We start from the raw sequence: 19,627 nt of genomic DNA on the forward strand, positions 1-19,627 counted from the left end.
CCATAGGTGGCAATTATGTTTTTTTTTTAGTTTTTTACAACAAATTATACATTGTATGTAGTAAAAATACAGTGTATAGTTTTGTAATTACATAACTTTTTGTAATTTTCAAGCAATATAAATACATTTCTGATTTTAAAACTACAGCGAGTCACGGACACGATACGAGTAGTTTCATGGTCTATAAGTATATTTATACAAACCAAAAACACGTAAACTGATACATAAATAGCCCAAAATATAGAGTTACACTCTAGACGGGAAAGGACCACAAACGTCAGAGTTATTTTTTTTCACCTAGTGACGTTTTCCTTCTCTCTATGCGACTTTCCAGTTTCCAATTTTAAAACATCTTTTGCACGGGTTACTCGCATCCATTGTTTTCTAATTCAGGTATGTCGGTAAGACATTTTGAACAGGCCGTTAAAAGAAAATAATAATAGTTCTAATTATACTGAAATGATTTGATACCACATGAAACACGTCAAGACACGTCGTAAATGTCGACGATCGCCCCAAAGTCCTAAAATCCATCTGAGAGATTCAGTCGCGTTACCTCTTTATACTGAAGTAATTCATATCCAAGCACTGTGATCGTTTAAATATTCATTTATATTATAATAGCACGCAGTACGCAGTTTTACTTCAATGTAATGTACGATTTTAATTTATTTATTAATATAAATTATCACTAGGGATTGAAATGGGATGAAAAAACGTATGTAATTGCGTTAGAAAGAATTACTCGTTTTATGCAACCTTGTGGTTGGTGCGCAAATTTTGTCTTTATTCCTAGTACTATAATAGTTATGGAAGCTATTATTATTTTTAAAGATATCTATATTTTTCCGCACATTCAAAATATTCACATAAGTAAATGTATTGACTTGCCAAAGTCAAAATATGTAATTCTTTAAACTTCTTTCGGTCGACCCACAGGGCACAGATCGCCCTTACAGCCCCCTTTTGCACTACAAATATCGTATTAATGCCAGGGGCATTACCCAACAAAATAACACCATAATATGACGTGTACTATTAAAATACCTGAAATAAACGAGCTTTGCAGTATTCTCATCCGTAAGATCGCAAGTTCACTGCAAACACTGCAGAACTTAGCCTATTCGAAAGACCTATGTGTTGGCCCCACTGAAGTTTACTATCTAAAGTAATTCCCAAGAACACCGCATTATCAACAAAGTCTATTTCCTCGTCTCTATTTAATATTCCAGAATGACTAATTTTTATATTTGTAGTTTCAAATTTAATACATTTTATCTTCTTTTTATTTAACTTAAGATTTAATTTAAGAGTACTAAACAGTGAACCACACTGGACATGGCACTGTTTACATTCTCAAGTGAACTCTAGCTGATATAGCCCACCAAATCTCTATTTTTTCTATTTTCTATTATAACAGTTTGTTGTTTGTGGACTTTGTGGTTGACACACGATTTGTCATTTGTCAATAATGTTCATCAAATAGAAGTTTTTGGCCTTGCCAATTACGAATTATGATACTTATGTTATGACTTATGACTCATATCAAGTTGATTAAAGTAATCTCAAATCACTCATAAATTAAAATAGCTTAGTTAATTAGTAATTTACACATTTAAATATACAAACCAAAGTATAAAGGCTTTAAGCCCTAATTTTTTTGTCCAAAGTTATTATAAAGCCGTCAAACTGGGGAACGAAATGTCTTCATCCGCTATGGAAAGTATCCTTTTTAAAATCGTATTATTTTGTTTTATACTTTTTGTTAAGGTATAGGTAAAGGTAAGTCATATGTTTTGATCCTAGTTCAAATGTATCCTATAGTTATTTATTCCTTAACGCGGATACACAGAACATTTATTTAATTTAAAATTTGCTGTGAAAGAGTTAGAACGAAATTCTAAAAAATGTGAAAAGGAAGAAAAAATTGAAAAAGAAAAGGCGAAGAAGGCTATACAAAAGGGTAATATGGAAGGTGCAAGAATTCATGCAGAGAACGCAATACGACAAAAGAATCAGGCTCTGAATTATCTACGAATGTCTGCAAGAGTTGATGCTGTATCAAGTAGAGTGCAGACAGCTCTTACTACTAGAAAGGTAACACTGAGAACTTTAATTTTAGAAACTTATGAACTAGCAGAACTCTGTAGCATATATTGTTTGATAATATAATTTTTCCTGCTTAACTCACATGCAAATTATATCTCAAAATGTTCTTTTTTATTGTAGGTCACAACATCAATGGCTGGTGTTGTTAAAGCAATGGATGCAGCAATGAAATCAATGAATTTGGAAAAAATTTCAAACCTAATGGACAAATTTGAGAGTCAGTTTGAAGATCTTGATGTACAATCATCATACATGGAGAATGCTATGTCACAAACAACAACAACTACAGTGCCTCAGGGTGATGTTGATAATCTTTTGCAGCAAGTGGCTGATGAAGCTGGGTATGCCTTTATGAATGTTTACCATCCTCTTTTTCTTTTCAAAGTTGATTGTATTTGGTATATTTATTTAAAAACCACACCATTCTATTGTGCAAAATCTTGCAAGTGTGTTTTCTGATGTGTGGTGAAGGAAAGTCCCTGCATGAACTTTAAAAAAAGAATATAGCTAATGCTCATTTTATAAGAGGCCCACTCATTCACTTAAAATCTTATCAGAATTTATGTCACAAATAATTCATCTTTATGTTCTTAATATATTATTTATATATTACATAAGTATAGAGAAGATGGACAACATTGTTTGCCCTGTTTCTAACAATACTATTAATTTGTGTTTGTGTATTGTGTACCTTTGCATTTTAGTTTGGAGCTCAACATGGAACTGCCGTCTGGAATACCAAGTACCTCTATTGGAACAGCAACAGTTGTGTCACAAGAACAAGATGAGTTAACACAGAGACTAGCTAGATTACGACAGGCTGAATAATATATACTTGTACAGATCTTTTTTAAGTCCACCATGTGATACAGGCAATAAAAATATGAAGTCTACTAATTACCCAAATTACCATTTGGACTACATTATGTTGTATTGTAAACAACCTATTTCTAAATTTTTTAACAGTGTTTGTAAAAATCCTTCATTATTGATAGCATTTTAAAATCAACTAATTTGGACTTTAGTTCAAATGAGTAAAGGCCATGTTCTATAACCAAGATTGCTTATAAGCCAGACAAAATAATTTACAAAACAACTTACAATATTGAAGATCTTGAAAAAAAAACATATTTTGCTATAGATATAAAACCTGGGTTCCGACTGTACTAAAAAGTTTCAAAAGTTGCAATGCTAAATAAAAATATTTACAGTTTAGGTATACAATTATCCAAAAGGTATTATCTGTTCGAATTTTTTGCCTAAACTTAATTTTAATTATTTATGAAAATTAAGAGTAAAGCAGTTATGGCATATATGATATTATAATTAGATTGATAAAATGATTGTCTTTATGGGAATTGAGAAATGTGTCATTATTCAATTTTCTAAAGTGACTTCATTTCACATTACTTAGTATACCTAAAAACTTACATAGCATTAAAAGAAATTATTTTGTTATTTTCCTTTTGTAATAAGTGTATTATAATTATATTATGAAAGGATTCTATTTATATGCAATTAAAAGCTTTTCAGTTATTTAAATTGTTTTATTCAGTAAATCATTGCCAGTGTTTAAAATAGCCAATATTTTAACCTAGTGTACCACCTATACAAAGTGATCATCAGGCCCAAATATTTTAAGTTTGCTGTACAAACAGTAGGGGTTAATGATAGTTTAGTCGACGCATTATGTTCGCGATTCCGTAATTTTGTATGAAAATAATGGTTTTAAAAGGGTAAAGTATTGTGTCCGCGCCGTTCGCAGACAAAATTGCCGTTCCAGCTAGTTAACTTGTCACTAGTATTTTTTTTAAAATAAGTGTTGATTGATGATTTTCTTTTTTAAAAGAGTAACGATGGTTTTTTTACGCCGGCTTTTTCTCTCGGCCTACACCCTCTGTCTTCTTTGCCGATGAGTAGGGATGCCTACAGGTTCAAGTTTAATGACTGTAATAAACGATTGGTTTTAGGGTCCGTTCACACAGACCGGCTCGGAGAGCATCGGCCTGCTTTTTTCTTTTCACACAGACCGGGTCGTATACGCTTGGAATTGGCCGGAGCGGAGCCGCCAACTATTTCACATCGACCGGCTGGAAGAGATCTGAAAGCGGGTGCGGTTGGATGTGCTCGGAGCCGGTCGGATGCGCTCGGAGTCGGGTGGATACACTACAGAGGCAGTGCCAGTATTCCGCGCAGTCTAAGTTTTGTTTTCGGTGTGTTAACGTGTGCTTTTCGAAACATGGATTTAGATAGCTCCGACGAAGAAATATATTTGTTAGCAAGATTACTTGAAATAGAACATAGGAAACGTAAGCGCAAGCGGAAACAAATATGGGTAAAACATATTTGGAAAAACAGACTAATCCATGGGGAGTTTCACACCATTTTCGAGGAATTGAAGAGAGATAGCCTAAAATTTTATGAGTATTATCGTATGGAATATTGGCAATTTTTGAAATTGACAGATTTGTTAAGAGTACATATAACAAAAAAGACTACAAATTATCGTTGCACCATTACAGCCGAAGAAAGGTTAACGGTAACTTTAAGGTAAATAAAAAACAATTATTTATACTAATCATGTTATTTAGATCACAAAATCACAGCCCTCCATTTATTAAGCATTGTTTACGTTAATGAAATGTAAATTACTTATACTAATCATGTTAAATAACACAAACATCTAAATAGATCACAAAATCACAGCCCTCCATTTATTAAGCATTATTTACGTTAATGAAATGTAATTAAATAGTACAGATTTGTGTGTGTTTAATTATTATTACTATAATTATTATTGTTTTTGATTGTTTATTATTTTGTATTTTGTGTGCTGGTATTGTACCCGTAAGTAGTCTGATCTGGATAGTTTTGAGGAATATAGGTTTCGTTTGACACTAGGTAAGTAGATTGATTAGTCGATGGCGGTGAATTTATAGACAAAGAATAATTCAAATCTGTACTATTTTCATACAGACTTAATTCAGCTTCATTAACAATGTTAAACACGCGCCTTTTAATTCGTGCTTGGACTTCTTTTGGGAATGTTTCCACTGTATCTGACATAGACAAAAAAAAATTACGTAATGCCTTGTCACGGGGTGTAGTATTTCTTTTTTCTTCAAGATACTCTTCGAAAACCGTAGCAACATCTTTGCTTAAGCGTGGTCTCTTTTTCGAGCCAGAAGTACTTGCAAGCGATTCAACTTCAGAATGGTCAGAACGTTTAGATGATGTCGATGGTGGTGGTATTGGTGTGCCAGGCTCTGAATCATCCGATGATAATGTTACATTAGATATTTGGTTTCGATTGCGAAAAAATGGTATTATAAAAGAAAGTTCTTTTTCAAATTTTATCAATTTGGACGTAGTTGCACCATCGCCACTCTTGCCTTTTCGGTTATAATAGGCTTTTCTGAAGTTATCTCGCAGTTTCTTCCAACGATCCTGGCACTGCGTCACTGGAAAGAACAGAAATGAAAAATTAATAACATAACTCTTTTTTATTTTATAGTTCGTTTTGGTACGGCAGTCTTATATTTCTATTTTGTGTGTTTGTTTTATTTTTACAGATTCCTCATCACTGGTTGCAGTTTCAAAAACTTGTCATTTAATTTTCGAATGGGAATTTCTACAGTTCATTCAATTATTCATGAGACAATCAGAGTAATTTGTGATGTTTTGATGCCCATAGTTATGCAGATGCCAGATAAAGAAATGTGGGAAAAGGTTTCACGTGATTTCTTTAATATTTGGAATTTTCCTAACTGTTTGGGCGCTATAGACGGAAAGCATGTCAATATACAGGCACCAGATAATAGTGGAAGCTTATACTATAATTATAAAAACTTTTTCAGTACAGTGTTACTAGCTGTGGTCGACGCGAAATACAGTTTTTTAATTGTTGATGTCGGATCATATGGTAAAAATAGCGACGGCGGAATTTTACAGAATTCAAAATTTTGGAAAAAACTCAACACCAATAAGTTAAAGCTGCCCCCAAAGAAACCTCTACCTAGTACCACTGAAAGCTTACCACATGTTTTTATAGGAGACGAGGCATTTCCTTTGAGCAATAATATATTGCGGCCGTATCCAAGAGAACAAGCAAGAACAGAATTATCAAAAAAAGTATTTAATCTGCGTTTAAGCAGGGCAAGAAAAGACGTAGAATGTGCATTTAGAATGCTAACTCAAAGATTTGAAATTTATCAAAAACGAATGAAAATTCAGCCGAAGTACTGTGATTTAATTATATTAGCAACTACATGTTTACATAATTTTTTAATAGAAAATCGGACGCCAGGACAAGAGAATGAATTTCACAGCAATATAAATTTATTAACAGCAATAACAGACAATAATAATGAAAACAGTTCTAATAGCGACGCAGTTCTAACCACAAGGAATAAATTTAAGGATTATTTTTCATCAAGTGGTGCTTTAGATTGGCAAGATCAAGTGGCTACGCGAGTTTCTTAAGTTATATTTAATAAAAATTGTCTACTACATAAGTATATTCTAACGATCAGATACTCAAACGAGTTTTTAAAGTAAGGGCGCATTTAAACTCATGTTATTCCTATTTTGACTTTGAATCTAACACGTCGCAGCACGAGTTTAAGAAGCCCTTGCTTTAAAATTCGTTTGAGTATCTGGGGGTAGGTGTAAAACAATGAAAACCTTACTTACCACTTATTCCGAGACATTTGCTAATTTCCTCCCATGCATTGTCTTTCATTATCCGATCGCTATATGATGGCTTGGTTATGTCAAATAAACACTCATATTTTGACACGAGTATTATTAATTTTTCATCATTCATCTTTTCGTACAAGTACGCACAACTATTACGTTCAAATGTTGCTATCAAAATTGCGGTCGGCGCGGCCGCAGCGGGCACGCAATCGGAGCCGATCGGCTACGCGATAGAGAAAGAGCACGCAATCGGAGCCCATCGGCTGCGCGAGCGAGAAAGAGCACGCAATCGGAGCCGACAGGCTGCGCAAGCGAGAAAGAGCACGCAATCAGAGCCGATCGGCTGCGCGAGCGAGAAAGAGCACGCAAGCGGAGCCGGTCGGCTCCTTTTATTACTTCACACGAAGCGCGTTCAGGCATTTTTAATGACAAAAAAGGTGCAAATGCAAAAATAAACTTTACTACAATCACTCAAAACACTGTTTCCAACGTGATAAAAATCTGCTCTCCTCTCCGAGCCGGTCTGTGTGAACGGACCCTTAACTGTCTAATTTGGCCTTAATATAGGCATTGTCAAAAGTTATTTAATATATAAAATAAAACACAATTTGGATGATATAATTATAATAACATGTATTAACAACAAATTACAATGGAGCACAGCTGGTTTAATGGCAGTATCGGCATGAAGGAACTTCCGCTGAACTTTCCAATAATATTTCCAATGTGATATTTCTGGACAAGAAAAACGTTTTGTGTCAAGTCATAACTTATCTTTTATTTTTTGACCAATGACTGTCAACAGTCTTTATTTAAAATATGATTCAATTGGATAACACTATTGGAAAGTTAAAGTGGAACTTATTTTACTAAGGGTCAAGTAATCGCGAAGTACTGTCGAACTTAACGCCAAGTCTACTCTGAATATTAGGATTATATCTTAGGTAATCGAACACAAAACTATGCTATACATATTTTTAAAGTATGTTACAGTGGTTTTATCAAGTTTAAGAAATTCAGAAACGGGACTTAGCGCTAAGTGACATATGCTAGTCACAGTTGGCGCCATCGTTTTTTAATCTTAATCCTAACATTCAAAAGTTATTGTGTTTGTATTTATCAAATCAACCTAATATGGCATTCATTTAAATATTTTAACCTCCGTATTAAACACGAATAATTAAGGTTTGAATAAATTTTGGATACATAAATCATAGACTAAATTTTATAAATTATAGTCTGTATCGGTTTCCCGATAGTTTGAATAAATTCTTTAGTTTAGTTTTTTTAATACGAAATGACTAAAAGTGTGATGTCGACAATGCTAATACTAAATTAAGATCTCATTTGACTTGTATTTAAAATACTGTTAGGAAACAAGCCATTAAATAGCTATTTGCACTTAATAATACTCCGAAAACTGAGCGATGGTTCTCATTTTTTAACTTCGATTATATTTCCCTCCTGCGTTGAAAATTATATTTGGATCTATTTAAGAGCAAGTATGATATATAAAATATATGGAAACGTCAAAACTCGCGTTGTAGGCATCACTTTTTCCATTCAAATTCAATGAATGTAAGCTCAAAACGCTTTTTTTCGATCAATTTAAACGAAGCTTCATGGTGGCTAACACGAATACTGAATTTTGTACCTTGTCATTATTATATACAATATCATATATAAACTCAAATTATCGTTGCTAAAAAACGAGAATCAAGCCCGTGACTTAGTTAGTAATTGACGTAAAGCTATAAATTAGGTAAGTTTGTAGTGTTTTGTTAGTTTGTTTCGCTAATCCCAACTTCGCATGAGTGGACAATGTTATTGAACTTTTACGAAATAAATATAGCCTCTGAATAGCAAAATTCTTATGGTTGAAGAATTTTGAGATCAGTCCAGTACTTTTTTGTTAAAAAAATAATAATATTAAGAACTCCGATGTTTAGTATTGTTTGAAATTAAATGATATCACATTTAATGACACCATGGAAAATTAAAACATGACGTCTGACACGAGACTTGTGAGTCGAGATTTACGTCAAACAACGACACCCGTATGTCAGATTTTTGACATATGAGATTAGTTATATAATAGTAATACTTAGAAAAAAATCCTCAAAGGTACAGGTTTCCTTAAGTTATTTTATAACTAAGTTAATACTGCTGCCATACCGCTGATAGATATTTATAATTAAAGGGTTTCAAGCCGTCGCTGATAAAGACGTCTACGTTTTTTAAATTAGTTTATAATCCGACAGTTATAGACTATCTATTTCTCTATAATTATGACTAGCAGTATATCTGCTACAGTTTTACCCAATTTATAGCTTCTAGTGAAAGTTTGGTAATAGCATTATAAAACCCTAACAAACAGTATTTTTATAACCTAAGGTAAAATGTATCAAAACTATTTGGTCGAGGCAAACGTGAAGTCTTAAACTAATATTGGTACAAAACGTGATGGTTTATTAAAAAATTAAGGGATAATAGGAACGATTCAGCTACGAACCGTTGTATATAGGAACCCTTCTTTGTATGAGATGTGTTTTGTTACTAATCAATATGTTATAAATGTGAAATTGTTTTTAAATTCAATATTTTAATACATGAATATTCAAAATTCGAACCGGGAATACGATTTCTCAAAATTTTTCGTCTACCCTTTTTTAGTAAGTACCCGCTAGCTAGTTAATACACAATTCCACATTTACAATTCCATATTACGTGTTATTCTTGGGTGAATCCTATCTGGTAGAATATCCAGTCCTCATAGAACGAAGGCACAAAGGCTTTAGTCTTGGAGAATGTGACGGATGGCTTCATTTTCATCAGCACTTGTTCATACATCTCCAAGGAATCTGAAGATGTGGCCCCATTACCCTAGAAGAACCTCACGTTAATATCACTTTTATTTTTAAGAATACACAGCATGTTTAGTACAGAAGTATATACAATTTTATGGATTTACTTCAAATAAAATATTATACATTATATACCTGTTTTAAAATAAAATAATAGCATAGCACCTATCGGCGCAAATTTATATATTGTTACAAAAATATTAATAATGTTTAAGATACATATTTTATATGTTAGTCTGTAGTAAATAAATAGTCTTTATTGTTTATGTTACAGCAATGGTGTTAGTTTCAGCTGCCACTGTCACTGTCATTTAATGACAGTCAAATTTGTTTAAAACCGTTAACATGACTAGTTCATTTAACTTGTCAATGTTGCTAGATCTATAACTAACGACTATTCAATGATCGATACCCTATGTAGACTATACCGAATTGAATTATAAATCAATAAAATAAATAAATGGCTACATCCTATTTAGGTTTAGGCCTCAAATTTATGCATCTATTTAGAAAAGGCAAAGGTGATAAGCATCCTGTGCATATCAATGTTTTCCTTCAACGTTCGAGCAATTGTTAAATGCGCACATAGACGGATATTCATTCATCATTCATAAAAAGATGATTTGGGGCAATGGAAAGGCAACAAGACAATCCAATTTCCAAGAAAATATCTCGTAAAAAAAGAAATTAAAAATATAATCAAACGATTATATCGTTAAGAACAAAATCAAGTAGAGATTAATATGACCTAGTATTAAACGAAGATCACTAGCCACTTTCTTTTATTGCACAGGATTTAAATGTAATTGCTAATGCTACACAAACTACTACATTACTTACCTCACCTCTCCTTAACTCTCCGAGTGAGCAGTGTTGGCCTAGTGGCTTCAGCGTGCGACTTTCATACCTGAGGTCGTAGGGTTGTTCCTCGGCTGTGCACCAATGGACTTTCTTTCTATGTGCACATTTAACATTTGCTCGAACGGTGAAGGAAAACATCGTGAGGAAACCGACATGTCTTAGACCCAAAAACTCGACGACGTGTATCAGGCACTGGAGGCTGATCACCTACTTGCCTATTAGATTTTAAAATGATCATCAGATTCAGACATCTGAGGCCAAGACCTAAAGAGGTTGTAGCGCCACCGATTCTTCTTCATTCCGAGCGAGTAAAAGTCCTTTTACATGTGTATCCCAAGCTTAGATAAATTAGAGTCAGTAATAAAAAGATTTTCTTATTATTAGATTTATTTATTTTTTAGAATTTGTTTAAACAAGATGAGAGTGATATTTCTAATCCCGCGGGATCTCGAGTCGGGGTTGCATTCCCTAGGAAACACACATTGCCAGAAGGCTCGCGAGTGCGTTGCCGGCCTTTAAGTGAGTAGTACGCTCGAATTTTTAATAGGTCGTATCTCTCAGGGAAGGACTCCTTCTTCTTCGAACTTCTTGAACTTTTAGACGTAAATTTAAGTAGTTAGTGTTTTCGAATGTTATTGGAATATAATGTCGATCGGTACGATCGGCTTAAGTGTTTGGCTTGTCGCGCATTTATTTTAAGTTGTTAATAGTACATTGTTACTTATAATTAATCGGTATAGTAAAAAAAATTTAATTAATATATGTTAATTTATAGAAAAAAATATTGTCAATTAACTCCTTTATATATGATAATTAAGTGATAATAATTCAATTCAAATTATCTCGTAAAATTATCGTCCGTAAACCGACCACATAATTTAAATTTTACTAAAGATATTCTGTCGTTTTCGAATCTACGAGACGCCAAAAAAGAACAGATATTGCAGCCCATAGACACCCATTAGTGGAAGCGTTACCGGCCTTTAAATTTTTATAAAACCTGTCTTAGATGCATATTATATACTTATGTATATTTTAAAGCTTAGTTAAAGTATTAAGCTAAAACAATATATTTGTTTTTTATAAATTAAGAGTCTTTGTTTTCGCGAGGTTTCATTTGGATATTTATAATCAAGTATTCAAGAATTACATTGTTAACAAGATTCATATTTTGTAGTATTTTCGATGACTTAGCAATCCGCCATTACTACAGTGCCTTAACCTGCATTACGCAAATTACTTGCACACAAGTTGTAAATAATTGTAATTATAAATAAAACTATTTATGACAAAAATCACATATCGGCTAGTCAATACACAAGACACAAGAGAGTCCCTGTGTTATGGGATGATAAATATTCCGTGTTTCCGGGGTTCCTATATGTATACATGTTTAGGTTGCAATTAATTTTTATTTTATTATATATATACAAGCTAACACAAGTTGTATGCAATTAAGTTCAAACTTGTACGCATAACACTCATGTTTGCACGTATGCATATCAAGCAATTCGTCAACAACTTTGCACCACAGCATGTCTCCTAATCATGATACTGAACTTGTATGCAAGCTTCAAGTTAAACAAAATTATGTTTCCAATACAAATTAATTGGAAACGCATTATCTTCAATGTGCGACATTGTCCGCCATTACTACCCGTCCCCACATATGGAACTAACATTCTAGAGGGCATAAATTATTCGCTGACATCATAATATAAAATAAAATATTTTGTTTGTTGGCGTAACAAAATAAAAATCTTTAAAAATTATCTTTATAAATCTACGTTTGTAGGAAAAACGACACTAACAATAGAACACTAATTATTAAATATTGATTATAGCCAACAGGGTGTCGGTTTTGTGTGACGCTGTGCGCGCGCATCGGAAAAATTTACTCTAATAATTTTCCCATAACGCCAAATGAAGCATTAATTAAAAAATGTATTGTTCGCTGAGTGAAATGAAAAATGTTCAATTATTTGTCAATGTCATAATTACTTAATTTCATTGTTCATCATCATTAACTACTTTTCACTAATTAATTTTTTTACTCACGTGAGTCATAAACTTTCCAGTTGGCTTCAATATTTTAAAGGCCGAGTTCAAGATGTTGATCATAAACTCCCAAAGTTCCCCGCAAGGCGCGTCAGAGATCGGTATGTCCGTAAGATCGCCGAAAATGTAGTCCACTTTCTTGTTCTCCATTATAAATTTCTTTACAGTTAACATACAATCTTCGACTATTATCTGAAAATATTTTTTTTTATGTAATAGGAGGCAACTATTGACATTGACAGAAGCTTTGCAAATGCGTTGCCAGCCTTTCGGAAATCGGTACGCTCTTTTCTTGAAGGACCCTAACGCCCGAACCTAATAATTAATCCACAATCTCACAATGAAAACAATAGGAGATTAGACCGTGGCAGCCGATCGATCTCCTATTTGCATCCCAATAACCAAACCTTACAAAGGCAATACATTTTTGGCGACAGATAGAATGCAAACTCTTTGATCTTTACACTCATATTTCATAATCAATATAAACCAAATAAAGTAAATAAAGCCGTACGAATAATATTAAAATATACATGTCTTCTTGAAAAATCAAATAGCTTTTTTATTTTATTAAAATTTTAATTATTTTAAAAACTGGTGTAAGTTAAAATGTTAAGATAGGAAATTGGCACAGTTGAACTGTCATTTTCATACAAAGGTCTATAAACATACACCGATCCGACCTACCATGGACGCCGATTGGTTATTGGCATACTTTTATCAGTATTTGTATTAAGATGTCTATCTCAGATTGAGGATAGAGATAGGTTATTGGGTAGACCGGACCGGGACTAGGGACTTCACCTGGATGATTGCCACGCAAGAGCCCAGTTACATTTTACCTCATAGTTAGACCCCTTCCGCCGCTCCAGAACATCTCCGCAGATGGAATTAAGGTGCTTGTTGCAGGCCTTCATCACCATCTCATCAATTTCCAGCATCCAGACATAGCGAGGATTCTCCTTCAGCAGTTCGTATAGCAGAGCACCATCACCACCACCTGAATGAAAGAAAACCAATCTGGACTTTCCGTGATTATTATTTTCTAAGAGGCAAGCAGGTGATCAGCCTTCAGTGCCTGACACGCGATTTTTCCTACCCCGTACGAAGGAGTGTTACATACGAAAATTGGGGCACAGCCTGGAATCAAACCTATGACATCATGGTTGCACAATAAATCACCTAGGTCTGGGAAGGGATACATTGAAAACTGCACAGTGGCTTTGACACTTTTTTGCCCATGTGTTTATTAATAATATTATATTAACTAGCTGCAGCCGCGAACTTCTTTTCACCTAAATGTCTAGCCTACCTTTTTAGTACATACCAACATGGAATACTTTGCTATGCTACCCCAGAGATTGTTCTGTTTTCCAGAATGAAAAACTTTTTAAAGTTTTTCTGTGATTCTTCTCTATTTAAACTTCAGAGAATAAGTTATAAGTTTTAGACTAATAAAGAAAAAATAGGGGTTGATCGTAGAGGGTAGATGAAAATTAAGGGTCGTACGTATTTTGTATGTTGTATCATAAAAAAATAAAAACAAAAAATGTTTTATTATAAAATTGTCTACAAATATTTTTTTTGGTTTGGACCCCTTTACATACTTTGGTATGCAAAACAAAAATCATAAGAATCTGTCGAGCTGTTTCGGAGGAGTATGAGAACAAACATTGTGATACGAGAATTTTATATATTTGATTAACGTATAAGTTGGGTGCAACGAACGGCTCCATTGCTACTAAAAAAACATTCAAAGACTAGTTTGGCAATGACTGTAAGAGCCGATCAGCCTCCTGTGACTGACACACGTCAACTTGTCGGGTCTAATGGTTACCTCACAATATTTGAGTTTTTTTTAAGTAACAGAAGGCAATCAGACAGGATACCTCATGTTAAGTGATACCGCCGCCCATGGACACTCTGCCAGCAAGCAAGTGCCGGCCTTTTAAGAATTGGTACCCTTTTTCTACCCTGGACCCTACGTCGAATTAGTTCGGAGATTCGCAGAGCACCTAGTTCCACATAGAGGTGGTGCGCATCAAAAAGTGCCTTAAGAAACGCTCAGTTGTGGAAGACGGACGTCAATCGTCGGTGATACGGGAGGAATTTCGTATTCTGCCTCGACGTCCGATGATGAAACTCAGCAGGTAACCCAAACAACTCTTAAACTTTTTATAAATTCAAGTTTTTATACTAAGGCACAATATCCTGCCATCAAAAGACAATTTACCTATAACATTGATTACGTAAAAATGACTTAAAATTTACATAATAAAGAATATTTTTTTTAGTCAACAAAAAACTAATTAATTTTTTAATTAGTATTTTATACCTTAATTTAAGTCCATACTCATTTATATTGTAATGTAAATTTTTCAAGGTGAAACCATTACTTTTAGTTGATAAATGGATCGTTTATAAAATGTTATATTTCAAAGTTAATTAAATTTCGTATCTATGAACAATAAAGTATGTTAGTTTTCCTATCTTTTCATGATTTGCACAGATCAAGTCAAAGTTAAAAATTGACAGATTTAAATAGGTTAAAGTGACACCTACTTGGGTTTCAAATCACTGCGATGACGTCCATACGTTGAAACGTGCTACTAAAGTTAGTAAAAGCGGTCTGAATCCGCTAAGTTACATACAAAACTACTTTAGCCAGGGGTTCTTTAAAACTAGGAAGAGCATCAATTTCCTCCCTTCACAATAAATAATAAATCAGTGGCACTACAACCTCTTCAGGTTTTGGCCTCAGATTTCTGAATCTGTTCCATGATCAATTTTTAAATCTAATAGGCAAATAGGTGATCAGCCTCCAGTGCCTGACACACGACGTCGATTTTTTGGGTCTAAAGCATATGTTAAATGCGCACATAGAAAGGAAGTCCATTGGTGCACAGCCGGGAAACGAACCTACGACCTCTGCTCGCTTCACAATGTATGAGATAATTCCTGCTTACCAGCAATTGATAACATTTGCGTAACCTGCCTTACACTTACCGAGAATAACGATCTCTTTTCCCTCGTAGCTTTCTTTGCCTCTTTGCATTAATGTTTCTGTGTAAACGAGATCCGCTTCTGAAATATCTAAAAAAGTAGGTAATATATTTAATATGAACTTGTAACATTCAGATCTAAAACACCTTATGACCATGGCCTTCATAGTAAGCATATGTATATCCACTCTCGTAATCATATTCAAATTGAAACGTTTATCAATCAGAAACCACTGCCAAAGAAAGACGTAGAGAATGCATGACGTTATTTTTAGCACAAACCTAATTAGAACCGAAATTAGAGTTTTATCACTAAATAAATTCAAAGCCCTCGTTAAAAGTAAATTAATCAAAATTTCTTGCCAGTTCTTCTTGGCCTCTTTCGCCCTTGACTTGTGAACTAGCATTAAATGTAAAATTAGATTAATTTATTGTATATTTCTCTTTTTTGACGTTCATAAGTGTACATTATGTTACCTATAAATTATTTTTGACTTTGACTTTGTACTCCATGAATGCTATCAAAATAAATGATACAAAATCGTTTGAAACAACAAACAAGCATAAAACAATTACACGGGCTTTATATAACGACTAAATTAAAAATTGAAATTGCATTTAGTAACACATAGATCGAGTTGCCGTGGTATTTAACCACAAATTACTAATAAAAATGTTAACTTTTAGAATGAAATCATCTTACTCTGTAGATCATCTAGCACCAACATATTGCCAAGTATCTTTGAGTGCACAATTTGCACCCTTTGGAAAGGCGACACCTCATCAAATAGAGTTGCATCAATATCATACTCAAGTAGCCTTTCATCTGAAATAATTTTTAAATTAATAAAGATATTTGTAACATACAATTACTTAGCTGCAATATTTTTGTATAAACAACCAATTCATAAGGTGTAATGCATGCTTTGAAATTAGCTGCTTCCCTTTGATGCCCAGGGCTAAATTAGCTTTAACTAATAGAATGACTAAAATAATATTATATGGGAAAATAGATCTTTGAGCAGTGTTGCCGTGTGTAGTGTGTAGCGTGGCTTTAGTGTTTTTATCCCTGGTTCAATCCCCGGCTGTGCATCAATGGAATTTCTTTCTCTGAGCGCATTGAACTCGATCGGTAAAGGAAAACATCGTAATGGGCTTGCCTTAGACCCAAAAAGTCGAGGGCGTGCGTCAAGAACACAATGCTGATCACCTACTCGCCTATTAGATTAACAAATGATCATCAAACAGATACAGAAATCTGAGGCCAACCTAAAAAGGTTGTAGCGCCATTGATTTTCGTAGTTAGTCCTAAAGTTCTGTCACTGGCACATTATTTTTAAATATCGAACATGATTTTATAAAAATATTGCATTCTATTTTTGAATGTTTGACTATTGTTTTAAAACAAAAATCAATCACTTTCCGTTATTTGTGGACATTGAAAGTAAGCCCGAATAGCTGTTATTGCGTAGCACCGCTGTGGGCACTAGCCGAATACCATTTTCAAGTTGCTCATAAATTTGTATATAACCTATTGATAGGTACAATGACATCTCCAGGGTTGAGGACAAGAAAAGAACAGGCCCCTCACGCGCCGCTAGAACACCAACAGTAATCAAAGCTAGAAAGGCGCCGAAAGCAAGAAATCCTGACCGAAACAGAAGTTAATAGCGTTGCAGATGGGTGTCAGTAGGAAAACTTTAAAGTTTAACTAAGTAAAGATCTTGGTCTACGCATACAAAAAAAGAGTGGGCACTTACTTACTGCTCGTCTAAAAGCAATAAGGCTTAAGAGATCGCAGGTGTTGTTAAAGCGGTAGGTACGCGAAGATCAACACCGTGATATCCTCTTTACGAACGAAAAACTTTCGAGATTAAAAAGAAGTATAATAACCAGAATGTGTACGCTAGAAGTTTTGAAGAAGCTGGAAATCAAGTTCGGAGGGTGCAACATGGACATCAGTCACCATCAGTAATGGTCTGGTTGGGAGTGTCCTATTACGGGCCAAGTGAGTTTAATTTTTGCGAAATGGATGTCAAAACTAAAGTCTAAAGTGTACCAAGCGACACATTTGACACAACACACTTGTCAAACACCTGCCCAGCACGCGATTCGCGGTAAATTACTTCGTGTTCCAGCAGCTCTCTGCACACAAAACTAATACCACTTAAGCTCATATTTTGAGCGACAAACATCGACCTAATTAGACATAGGCTTTCATCCTTTGGACACCATAAAAATTTGGAGTCTGAAATCATCTTTAAAAAAAGCAGTCACAATCGACATGAATATGCTGGTATAGACGTCTGGCAGCTGCTCTGAAGGGCTAAAATAAGGGAGGTGATTTTGAATAATTTTTATTTCTATTCTTTAATTAATGTACTATAAATTGATTTATCACTCATTAAAAACTGATCAGTACTTTTGTTTTTATCATTATTTCCATTTATGACAGAACTTTGGACCCAACTACAAATTTATATAAAAAAAAAAAGATTTACCTGATGATGGCAGATATCTACCGAATAGGCATCTTTTTAATGGTGGTAACGCCTGTGACTTCAATACTTTGATATGTTTTTTCAGCTTACTTTCCAATTCTTTTGCTGACTAAGGAAAAATATATAGAAAAAGGAGTTATTAGATTTTTATGCAGGATTTTTTTATTGGAAAATTTGATTGGCAATCACTCACATACTCATTAGGTCATTATTTGAATGTGTTTTGTTAATTTTGATTTGGACTTTACAATCATGTCCAGCAGTTTCTTTAACTGCTTCTTTTTGAAAGACACAATTTACAATATAGATTAGCGATTTTTATTTATTAATGCCTATGATTAAACCAACATAGACAATACATAATCAGATATATATAAAAAATAGACAAGTACTATTTGAAAAAGTTTCAAATAAGTTTCCATTTAAAAATTACAAGAATAAATTTAATTTGGGAATTAAGACTAGGATTTACAAAACCTGACATAATTTTAAAATAAAATCCATTGGAAAACGTACAAAAAATAAGGGTAATTACAAATCACACATCATCTAGGGCAAAGAGCAATACACTTATAATCCCGTATTTAATTCTGACCTGAACTAGTCTAATAAATATCACATGTATAGCCTCAGTTCTCTAATTTTTTAGTCCACAACAAACAAATACTCCATTTTTTTAAAGAAGTATGTGCAATGAAGGAAAATTTTAACATTTTCCAAGATTTTGAGTTTTTATTAATGTGATATATATTTATTAACTTGCCATACAGTTATAGCTCAGGTTTTTATAAATATCGGCGAATTAGGTGTTTGTCTTTTGAATAAATTGCAATGCAAACGAATGTGAAGTTAAGAATCTATGTTTTTCTATTCCCCAAAACTTTTAAGGTGTCGCGTTTAGATAATAATTATGTATGTTTTCATAAGCACTATACTGAAGGTGAATTAAACTAACCTTGAAAGTGATTAATGGATCTTCGCTGTCGTCTTTATAATATTCAACATTTATAGTAACCAGACCTCGGTCAAACAGTCTTATAGAGACTGTAACACCTTTCATTCCAGTTAAAATTTTCAGGGATCCACCATCTAGACTAATTTCAGCGGCTAATAAAAGATTAGGAAGGTACTCTTTCAGCGTTGTTTGCAACTGTTCAAATACAGATTTTTGACCACTTTCATCAGCCAAACGAGCCGAATCTAAGGAAAAATCTATCAACACACTTTGCACGGACATTGTTTTTATATTAAATAGATTAATTATTTGGTACGTAAACTGTAGCACCGGCGATTTTGTAAAGACAAAATTGAAAAATGAATGAATTTGAAATTTGAATGAAATTTATTTAAAATTGAAAATGCTAGGGTTACCATAAAATTTCGATTTCAATATTCGACTTCGCTGTATTAAGTAATTCACGTCTATGGTAGATACCGCTAAGGGAAGGTAAAAAAACAAAGTCTCATATTATCGTCTATTAATTTTTTCGTTATTATTATTTTTTTAAGTTGGAGCAGAACCTTTTCGTAATAA

At 33.6% G+C, this 19,627-nt stretch overlaps 3 protein-coding genes and 1 long non-coding RNA gene across 5 annotated transcripts; 2 read left to right on the top strand and 2 right to left on the bottom strand.

The window, feature by feature from the left end:
• The first annotated feature begins 1,515 nt into the window (after window positions 1-1,515).
• LOC110997885 (charged multivesicular body protein 1b) lies at window positions 1,516-3,645 on the top strand. The gene is made up of 4 exons (XM_022266248.2): window positions 1,516-1,723; window positions 1,853-2,097; window positions 2,230-2,450; window positions 2,814-3,645. The coding sequence occupies exons 1-4, from the start codon at window positions 1,702-1,704 to the stop codon at window positions 2,935-2,937; spliced, it is 612 nt and encodes a 203-aa protein (XP_022121940.1). The 5' UTR covers window positions 1,516-1,701; the 3' UTR covers window positions 2,938-3,645.
• A 433-nt stretch (window positions 3,646-4,078) lies between these two features.
• On the top strand, window positions 4,079-6,268 carry LOC123690016. Of its 2 annotated transcripts, none has more exons than XR_006750859.1 (3): window positions 4,079-4,659; window positions 5,682-5,838; window positions 5,967-6,268. It is a non-coding gene; the product is annotated as an uncharacterized LOC123690016 (long non-coding RNA). The 2 variants fall into 2 exon arrangements; XR_006750860.1 differs by having other exon boundaries at window positions 5,972-6,268.
• LOC123690015 lies at window positions 4,910-6,975 on the bottom strand. Its single transcript, XM_045632418.1, has 2 exons — window positions 6,802-6,975; window positions 4,910-5,570 (listed from the first exon to the last, which is right to left on the bottom strand). The coding sequence occupies exons 1-2, from the start codon at window positions 6,932-6,934 to the stop codon at window positions 4,924-4,926; spliced, it is 780 nt and encodes a 259-aa protein (XP_045488374.1). The 5' UTR covers window positions 6,935-6,975; the 3' UTR covers window positions 4,910-4,923.
• A 439-nt stretch (window positions 6,976-7,414) lies between these two features.
• On the bottom strand, window positions 7,415-19,549 carry LOC110997871 (spermine synthase). The gene is made up of 7 exons (XM_022266228.2): window positions 19,049-19,549; window positions 18,094-18,202; window positions 16,296-16,418; window positions 15,597-15,683; window positions 13,433-13,590; window positions 12,591-12,782; window positions 7,415-9,690 (listed from the first exon to the last, which is right to left on the bottom strand). Exons 1-7 carry the CDS (start codon window positions 19,328-19,330, stop codon window positions 9,538-9,540), a joined length of 1,104 nt encoding a protein of 367 aa, XP_022121920.2. The 5' UTR covers window positions 19,331-19,549; the 3' UTR covers window positions 7,415-9,537.
• Between the last annotated feature and the right edge of the window lie 78 nt (window positions 19,550-19,627).

The sequence above is a fragment of the Pieris rapae genome, chromosome 19, assembly GCF_905147795.1.
Source record: "Pieris rapae chromosome 19, ilPieRapa1.1, whole genome shotgun sequence".
NCBI classification, from domain to species: Eukaryota; Metazoa; Arthropoda; class Insecta; order Lepidoptera; family Pieridae; genus Pieris; species Pieris rapae.

Coding starts and splice junctions, on each gene's coding strand:
- LOC110997885 (XM_022266248.2), top strand. CDS start 1,702: ATGTCTTCATCCGCTATGGAAA. Junction 1,724..1,852: donor GTCTTCATCCGCTATGGAAA/GTATCCTTTTTA, acceptor GCGGATACACAG/AACATTTATTTAATTTAAAA. Junction 2,451..2,813: donor CAAGTGGCTGATGAAGCTGG/GTATGCCTTTAT, acceptor TTTGCATTTTAG/TTTGGAGCTCAACATGGAAC.
- LOC123690015 (XM_045632418.1), bottom strand. CDS start 6,934: ATGAATGATGAAAAATTAATAATACTCGTGTCAAAATATGAGTGTTTA. Junction 5,571..6,801: donor CAAATGTCTCGGAATAAGTG/GTAAGTAAGGTT, acceptor TGTTCTTTCCAG/TGACGCAGTGCCAGGATCGT.
- LOC110997871 (XM_022266228.2), bottom strand. CDS start 19,330: ATGTCCGTGCAAAGTGTGTTGATAGATTTTTCCTTAGATTCGGCTCGT. Junction 13,591..15,596: donor AAAAGAGATCGTTATTCTCG/GTAAGTGTAAGG, acceptor TCTTTCATTCAG/GTGGTGGTGATGGTGCTCTG. Junction 12,783..13,432: donor GGAAGGGGTCTAACTATGAG/GTAAAATGTAAC, acceptor AAATATTTTCAG/ATAATAGTCGAAGATTGTAT.